Source organism: Canis lupus, chromosome 26 (assembly GCF_011100685.1).
Source record: "Canis lupus familiaris isolate Mischka breed German Shepherd chromosome 26, alternate assembly UU_Cfam_GSD_1.0, whole genome shotgun sequence".
NCBI lineage: Eukaryota > Metazoa > Chordata > Mammalia > Carnivora > Canidae > Canis > Canis lupus.
The window spans coordinates 23928085-23936576 of record NC_049247.1 but is presented as its reverse complement, the minus strand read 5'-3'; the positions used below and the strand labels follow the sequence as shown (position 1 = coordinate 23936576).

The window sequence follows — 8492 nt, the reverse complement described above, 5'->3', positions numbered from 1 at the left end:
TCCAGCCTCCCAGGCCGCCGGCGCCGGAGCTCTCCGCGGCCACCAGGGGGCGCGCGCGGCCCGGTCGGGCGCGGGAGCCACGGAGGACGCCCCCTCCCGGCGCCCCGCCCCGCCCCGTCCGGCCCCGGCCCCGCCCCCGCCCCTCCCGGCGCCCCGCCCCGTCCGGCCGCGGCCTCGCTCCTCCGCTCCCCCCCGCGCCCGGGACCCCCGGTTCCCCTGTCTCGTCCGCTCGCCGGCTCCGGCCATGGGCCCCGCCGCTCGCCCCGCGCCGAGGTCGCCCCCGCCGCCGCCGCCGCCGCCGCCGCCGCCGTCGCCGCTGCTGCTGCTGCTTCCCCTGCTGCCGCTCTGGCTGGGCCTGGCGGGCCCCGGGGCCGCGGCGGACGGCAGCGAGCCCGAGGCCGGGGCGGGGCGGGGCGGGGCGCGCGCCGTGCGGGTGGACGTGAGGCTGTCGCGGCAGGACGCTCTGGTCCTGGAGGGCGTCAGGATCGGCCCCGAGGCCGGCCCGGCACCCCCGCTGGGCGGCCGCCTGCTGCTGGTGAGCGCAGCGGAGCCTTCTGGCCCCCCGGCCCCGGCACACCCCGCACCCCGATCCGGCCTTCTTCCTGGACCGAGCCCCGGCAGCCCAGCGCCCCCTCCCCAGGCTGCCCCGGCCTCAAACCCCGGCTTCCAAAACTTGAGATCCAGACGCCTTCCCCTTCAAACTCGCTCCCAACCCTGGCCTTGCATCCCCTGTGCGTCCAACCTCCTTTCCTCCCCTTCCTCCCTCTGCCCGTGGTCCCTTGCCCCGCAGATGGACATCGTGGATGCTGAGCAGGAGGTACCCGTAGAAGGCTGGATTGCAGTGGCATACGTGGGCAAGGAGCAGGCCGCCCAGTTCCACCAGGAGAGTCAGGGCAGCGGTCGGCAGGCCTATCCCAAGGCCCTGGTCCAGCAGGTGCAGGGGGGGTATGCGGGAAGGGGGCTGGAGGAGGGGGTTTCAAGGCATCTGCTAGAGCCAGACCACCAGGTGGGCCCTCAGGGAGCGTCCAGAGAAACCCTGGGGCCTGGGTGAGGCGAGAGACCCCAGTTTGGAGAATTGAGTCCGTGTGGAGTGGAAGCAGAGAGGTGGGAGGAGGCCATACAGAGTCAGGAAGCTCCACCAGGCTCGGAGAGTATCTGACGGGGAGTTCCTGCTGAGAGTTGTGGGCAGGCCTGTCCTGCTAGGACCAGGGGAGGCACATAATTGTTTGGATCCCACAGAACATCTGGGGGAATAGCAGGAGGAATAGGAATGTCTGCCCTTGAGCTCAAGGAGTATACAGCCAGTCTATCCAGAGGAAACACTCATTGCAGAGTCAGGAGCTAAGAACTGTGGTCGTGGGTAGTGAGACAGGTGTGTGGGCAGGCTGCCAGCTAGCTTCCCTGTCCCCCTGCAGATGCGGAGGGCACTCTTCCTGGGAGCTTCTGCCCTGCTCCTCCTCATCCTGAATCACAACGTGGTCCGAGAGGTAAACTGCTTCAGGCGGTGGGGGTGTGCAGGCCAGGGAAGAAGGGACCAAGGCCAGCTGACCTCCTTGTCTTTCAACAGCTAGACATATCACAGCTTCTGCTCAGGCCAGTGATTGTCCTCCATTACTCTTCCAACGTCACCAAGCTGTTAGAGGCACTGCTGCAGTGAGTTGGGGTTTGGGCTCCAAAGGACTGGGTCTGGGAGCCTGGGTGGTCCTGGGAGGGGTGCCTGAATCTGCCATGGTCTCAGGGGTCTTAGGACCAGGGCTTTTCCAGTTAACCTTAAGACTGTAGTCTCCTGGTCTGAAAAATGGGTGAGGGGACTGGAGCAAAGAGGTAGCTCTAGGAGAACAGGGGAATTGGCTCCAGCGAGCAGGAAGCTGGATTCCTGATTGACAGGTTCTTTCTGAGACTTGCAGCACCCCCCCCCCCCGCCCCTTCGCCTCCCCCCCCCCACCTGGCTGACATGAAGACTGGAAAAACCAATAACCGGAAAATGCCTGGGGACCAAAGCTGAAGGGCTGTGGGATGATACTTGGGGGTATCTTTTTTCTACAAGGCTGGGGTAGGTGGGGCTGGGTCTCTCCTCCCAAGAGCCCTTCCCTCTGGCCCCTCTGTGGCTTTCCCTCTCAGGAGGACTCAGGCCACAGCTGAGATCACCAGTGGAGAGTCACTGTCAGCCAACATCGAGTGGAAGCTGACCCTGTGGACCACCTGTGGCCTCTCCAAGGATGGCTATGGAGGATGGCAGGACTTGGTGTGCCTGGGAGGCAGTCGGGCCCAGGAGCAGGTGGGTGCCTGGGGAGAGGAGTCTCAGGTGGGCTGCACACATGTCTTATCTCAGACCCTGTGACCTCTCCTTGCCTTGGTGGCCAGGCCTACTTCTTCCACCTCCCAGGGCTATAATGAACATTCATTGACGTGGTGGGTACTCAGTGTAGTGCTTGATGGGGTCATGCATAATCAGTATCAGTTACTATTGCCATATTATTCTCCTGCTCAGAAGCCCTGCTTGGCTCCCCATTGCCTGCAGAATAAAGTTTAAACTCCTTAGGCTAGCTTTGATAGCTCTTCTGTTTACTCACTTTTTTTTCCTAGTCTCTTCCTTATACCTTGCCAGCCTATGCCATTTACTGGCCTTCACACACGCCCTGGCCTCCTGCCACTAGGCCTTTTCCATGCTTGGCTGCAGGCGTGGACACTCTTTTTCTGTCTCCTTATGTCCCGGTCTGCTTGCCTTCTTTGGGAAGCTTCCCTCACAACCTCAGCTCACTGTTCCTCTCTCCCTCTTCTAAATCGCAGCAGTGCTTTGTCAGGCCCTTCATCGCATCCTTAGGACAGCCTGAAGTGTACAAGTGTCAGGGAATGTGACTTTGTCTCCTGGGGCTGTGTCTTACTAGGCCCTGAATTTTTCTCTCGAGTCCCTGCTCTGTCAGGGCAGGTATGACCTGGTCTACTGGCAGGCAGCTTCCAGAAGATGTCAGTGGAATTGGACCATGCAAGGCAGCTTCAAGTCAGGCAGATTTGCCATGTTAGCTCAGTGATCTCAGGTTGAGTGTTTAACCTCTCTGGTCTCATGTTCCCCATCCTGTGAATAGGAACAGCACAGGCCACAGGATTGTCAGGGGGTTGTGTGTATAGAAAGCGCATGGTGGGCATGGGGCAGGTGGGCAGCTCCTGCTACTCTGAATATGTTGACTGTTACAAGTGAATAAATTAGCAGTCACCAGATAACTTTTGAGATCCTAGAACACATGGGGCTCTACGAGAAGGGCTGTGGAGGGTCCAAAAATCCTGTGAGACCCAGGCACTGTCCTGAAGGGCTCAGAGATGAGCAGAGGAACTCTCACATGAAAAGGCCTTGGCAGCTCAGCCCAGACATGTGCTAATTCCTTGTCGAGCAGCGGGAACTGAACCGCAGCTGTGTGAAGGGAGCATGCACTGGGACTGGGGGAGTGAAAGGGCTTTCTGGAAAGAAAAAGCCCCACTGGGTCTCCCCCTGGAGGGCAGCCCACACAGACCTCTGGGTGGGGCAGGCAGTTGGTGAGGGGCTGTCAGATGAAAGAAGAGCCCACAGAAAGACTGGAGCTAGGGGAAGAGCGGGCTGGGCTAGAGGCCTGGAAGTGGGAATGTGTGCAGCCTGCACATCAGTCTGGCTGGTACAGAGGGCAAAGCTGAATAGCCGAGCTGCCGGCCAGGAGGGACCCGTACAAATGTTGGGCAGCCGTGATAGCCAAGGTGTCTCAAGGGTGGCTGGGGACAGCGCTCAGCCACAACTCTAGGGCCCATCCTTCTAGCCTGGGCTGAGCTACACACCTATGTATCAGAAAGGTCAGATGAACTACTCCCCCACCAACTGCTCTGATGGACAGACCCTGCGCTCCTTCCTCACCTGGGCGTCCCTAAGATGTGCTCAGCCTGAGGAGGCTGGGTGTGCAGCCTGCAGCAGAGCCCCAAGCTGGCCATGGCCTTTGCCTCACAGGCTGCTCTGAAGCATGGAGCTCCAGTTCTGCCCTGGAGAGCTTACACTGCAGAGGACTCAGTGAGTCCTGCCACGTGTCAGCCTGGTTCAGCAGGGCACAGGGCACAATGGCAAGGCAGCTCCAGCCCTGGGCTCCAGGGGCCCCATCTGGGGAGGAGACAGGCCAGGGCTGTCGCTCTGCTGGGGCGAGCACTGAGCTGGTGGTGGACATGGGCCCTCTGGGACACAGTAAAAGCATCTGAACCTAGCCTGGGGGCCTGGGGAGAGCTTCCTGGAGCAGGTGCCACCGTCCTACCACTGTCCGGGAAGACGAGGGCACAGAGACCAGAGGGGAGAGGGTGAGGAATGGGAAGCTGGGGCTCACGAATACCTTGATAATGGCCTCTCCCATGCCTCCTGCACTCTGAGCAGAGCAGCATCTTGTCACACTAGCAGCACCCAGCCTTGTCCAGAGTGACATTCTTTTAACAGCAAATCATTTCTCCCCCCCCCCCAACCTGATAGTAGGTGAGGTTCATTGTTGGCGGGGGATGAACATGATGGCAGAAAGCTACTCAGAATGCAGAAAGCTTTTAAATGGATGCATTTATTAGTCCTAACACCTCAGAGACCCTGGGAGCCACTGCCTGTGTGCGTGAGCCGGCGGGGTTTTGCTTATTCTGGCACGTTTCCTGAGCTAGCTGTTTTGTTGTCAAAGGTATACAGTTATACAGCTGCCACACCGCCATGGGGGGAGTTAAGTCCAGGTCAGGGCGTGCCCCCATCCCCACCCCAGGAACTGAGGCCCCTCTTAGTCCTCAAATGCCGACGCAGGTCAGATGTGGCTCCTTCCCACTGGTGGGAGCCTGAGGACCACCAAGGGCAGTGACAAGGAAGCACACGGTGGTGTGTGAGGAGGGCTGGGCTGGGCAGGGGAGGCAAGAGGGGAGCATCTGCCTAGCTCTGTGGTCAGGGAGAGCTCTGGAGCAAGGGGCATCCAAAGGCCGAGGGAAGGGGTGAAGAAGACCTGGGAACGTGAAAAAGAGCCTGGGACCCTGAAAGGACCAAAGGGATGGGAGATCTAGGGCCTTGCCAGATGGCTACTAGAGGAGTTCGGGTTCTCTCCTGAGGGTGAGGGCATCGCAGGGAAGGGTGTCAAGCAGGGGTCCTACGTGATCAGGTTTGCCAGGGACATTCTTATAGCTGTGAGAAACGGGCTGGTGAGGCTGGAGTAGGGCACTCAAAGAGCAGAGATGTGGGATGGAGGGGAGGAGTGCTTGAGACACCTCAGAGGGAACCATGGGAATGCTCAGCCCAGATGAGTGGGTAGGTGATTGCACCCAAGACAAAAAGTAGGCCAGGAGAACTACGGGGTAGGGATAGGGATGGGAAGGTGATAGGGTCTTGGGCTGGGGAGTCTGTGAGGCTGCCAGAAAGAAGCTTCCAAGGATGCAAAAAACACTGAGTTTGTTGCCCAGGAGAGGCCTGCACTGGGGACAGATGTGGGTCCCCTCAGCAGCTGGACGAGGAGCTGTATAGACAGCAGGGGCAGAACCTGGGAGCACAAATGGGAGGCATGGAGGCTTCAGAAGAGGAAGCCAGGAGCCTGCAGGGAACATGCTGTCAACGGACCTTACCTGACCGGTCCTCAGACTGGATTTCCTAGGGGGAAGGGGGAAGAGTGTAGAGTGGCCCTGGCACTCCTGACACCCTGCTCCTCTCCCCAGAAGCCCCTGCAGCAGCTGTGGAATGCCATCCTGCTGGTGGCCATGCTCCTCTGCACAGGCCTCGTTCTCCAGGCCCAGCGGCAGGCATCAAGGCAGAGCCAGCGGGAACCTGGAGGCCAGGTGAGAGCCACCCCCCACCCCCCACTCCCCCAGGAACCTGGGTGCCCCCAGCCCTCCAGCTGGCCTCATTGTGCCTGCCCTTCCCTGCCAGGTGGATCTGCTCAAGCACCGCGTGGTGCGGAGGCTGGCATCCCTCAAGACCCGGCGCTGCCGTCTCGGCAGGGCAGCACAGGGCCCCCCAGAACCTGGTGCTGAGACCTGCGCTGTGTGTTTGGACTACTTCTGCAATAAGCAGGTTAGTGTCCTGGGCCGTGGCCAGCCATGAGCTGACCTATGATGTCTCTCTATTCCCGAGACCCCAGAACCGTGCTTACTGGGTCCTTATCCTGCCAGCTCCTACTGTGACTAGAAAGCAGAAGGGGGTGGGGGAGTGCAATCGGCCACAGAAGTTTCAGCTCCACCGCTCAGGTGGGGGCCAGGCATCCCCACTTGGAGATCCCCCCAGCCCTTGACTCTGTGGCCTGAACCCTTCCTGCATACCCTGCAGTGGCTCCGGGTGCTGCCCTGTAAGCATGAGTTTCACCGAGACTGCGTGGATCCCTGGCTGATGCTTCAACAGACCTGCCCGCTGTGCAAATTCAACGTCCTGGGTGAGCACCTGGGGTGGAGGCCCTTGGCTAGCTATACCTGCTCCCCACCTGACACCTCCCTTCCTGTTTTTCTCTCCTGTCCTACAGGGAACCGCTACTCAGATGATTAGCTGCCCCAGTTGGGTCTCTGCATGTGGGCACAGGACCCTCCTACCTGCACCCTGGCCCCAGGCCTGGGCTCCTGGATCAGAACAGCGGGATGGACAGGAAGCCCTGCTGGTGGGAGGAAGGATAGGGGCCTCTCCTGCAGAGGGCAAGGCATCCCATCATATACGGGGAAGAAGAGACCACAGCCCCCAGTCCAATGATGCAGGGTCTGGACCTGCCAGTCAAGAAAGAGAAGCCACGTTGGGGCCTTTCTCTTCCATCATGGGGGGCTATCTGTCCTCCTCACAGGCAGATCCCAGGACCCCAGGCCCCTGCCCGGGGTGTGGGGCATGCAGCCATTCCCAGGGCCCTGGCACCTCTCTGACTTGCCTGTTGGGGGACCCCTGCGGACTGAGGCTGCAGTGGCTGGCCAGGCTTTATGCTTATTTATTGGGGGTTGGATTGTGGGAGGAGCTATCTGGCCTTGGGGACACCGCAGCCTGACCCTCTTTCAGGACACATGTCGGTCAAAGCTGTGATGTTCAACCGAGAGGCCCCTCCCCTGACAATGCCCTCAACCCTTGGACACTAGGAGCTGCAAGTGCTACTGCCTGTCCAGCTGGGCTCCCTTCCCAGGCCTGGCAGGGACCAGAGGCCTCCGAAGCCATCCAGTCCTGTGCTTCTTGGCCGGGCTACAGGTTGCTGACCAGGATACTTGAAGCTGCAGGATAAATGTGGTGCATCTTTCAGGGGCAGCCGGGTTTTTTTTAGATTTGGGGTATGGGAGGTTTAATACTGAAGTAAACATGGATATATTTTAGCATAAGCTATCAGATGTGTGTGGATGTCTCAAGACAGAAAAGTCGCCTTGGGCTCTACTGCCTGTGGGAGGTGGATTCTAAGACGGGCCCCAAGATCCCACCAGCCCTAATGAACACGCCTTGTTATAAACCTGCAACTGTGAGTCTAATGGATTTTACTCCCATGCTTAGGTTATCTTACATGGCACGGTTGACCTTAGGATAGGGAAAGTATCCAAGAGGGCCTAACCTAACCATCAGAGCTCATTAGAAGCAGAGAGTTTTCTCTGGCCTGGTGGAAGAAGAGGAAGGGCATTCAGTGCATGAGAAATTCTCTGTTGCTGACTTGAAAAATGGAGGGGGCCGCGGGCAAGGAAGGCAGGTAGCCTCTAAGAGCTAGGAGTGGCCTCTGCTGACAGCAGCTCTGCCAACAATCAGAATGAGTCTGGGAGTGGGTTCTTTCCAAAGCTGTCAGGAAGGTAACATGGCAGATACTTGGATGATCCTGAACGGAGGACCCAGCCACAAGGCCTGAACTTCTGACCTTCAGAACTGTGAGCAGACGGGAGCTGCGCTGTGATGGGTGCTCCCTCTGGACTTGGGCCCATGCCTCCTGCCTCTGGAACCCCACCCCAAGGGCTGGCTCTCACCTGTGAGGGGCAGGGCCAGGGCCTCCCAGTTCACCTACACATGCGGCCCCTCTCAACCCTTCTCTGAGTGAAGGCACCCTACCTGTTGGCCTCACCAGGGGAAAATGTCATATCAAGCTGGGAGTGCCCACCCTGAGGAGTCCTCAGCAAGGCCGTAGAGCCTATCCTTCACGGACGAGGCTTTGTGAAGAAAACTGGATGGCGGGCCTGGTGTATGTGGGTGGCATCAGTGCTGGGGCCCCAGAAGACAGGCCTGGGAAAGCCAGAGCTTGCTGAGTGTCCCACGGTCTGGTTATGTGAGGCCTTGCCCTGCCTTCTAGGGATCCAACCTCCTGGATTTAGAGAAACCCTCTGACTCACATTTCCTGAATGTGAATAGTTCCTCAGTAAAATGAGAGCTGACTTCTTGGGTCCTTAAGGTCCCCATCCCAGGTTCAGAACTGGGGCAGGAGGCCCCAGGCCCAGCTCAGCATTGGGGAAGGCTTCCCTGCCCTCTGCCTGCCTGTGAGCCCAGAGCCAGGACCCCCTTTTCTGACTCCTTCCTCACTGGGCCTACCTTGGTAGCTGTT

The 8492-nt window shown here is 59.4% G+C and overlaps 1 protein-coding gene across 1 annotated transcript; it reads left to right on the top strand.

Moving 5' to 3' along the window:
• Window positions 1-244: 244 nt before the first annotated feature.
• RNF215 (ring finger protein 215) lies at window positions 245-7431 on the top strand. Its single transcript, XM_038575644.1, has 9 exons — window positions 245-535; window positions 791-934; window positions 1416-1487; window positions 1568-1653; window positions 2122-2278; window positions 5677-5796; window positions 5888-6031; window positions 6284-6386; window positions 6474-7431. The coding sequence occupies exons 1-9, from the start codon at window positions 245-247 to the stop codon at window positions 6494-6496; spliced, it is 1140 nt and encodes a 379-aa protein (XP_038431572.1). The 3' UTR covers window positions 6497-7431.
• The last annotated feature ends 1061 nt before the right edge of the window (window positions 7432-8492 follow it).

Excerpts from the sequence above, each read along its gene's own strand:
- RNF215 (XM_038575644.1), top strand. The coding sequence starts at position 245 with ATGGGCCCCGCCGCTCGCCCCGCGCCGAGGTCGCCCCCGCCGCCGCCG. Across the intron at positions 536-790 it reads TGGGCGGCCGCCTGCTGCTG|ATGGACATCGTGGATGCTGA; the intron begins GTGAGCGCAGCG and ends CTTGCCCCGCAG. Across the intron at positions 6,032-6,283 it reads ACTACTTCTGCAATAAGCAG|TGGCTCCGGGTGCTGCCCTG; the intron begins GTTAGTGTCCTG and ends CATACCCTGCAG.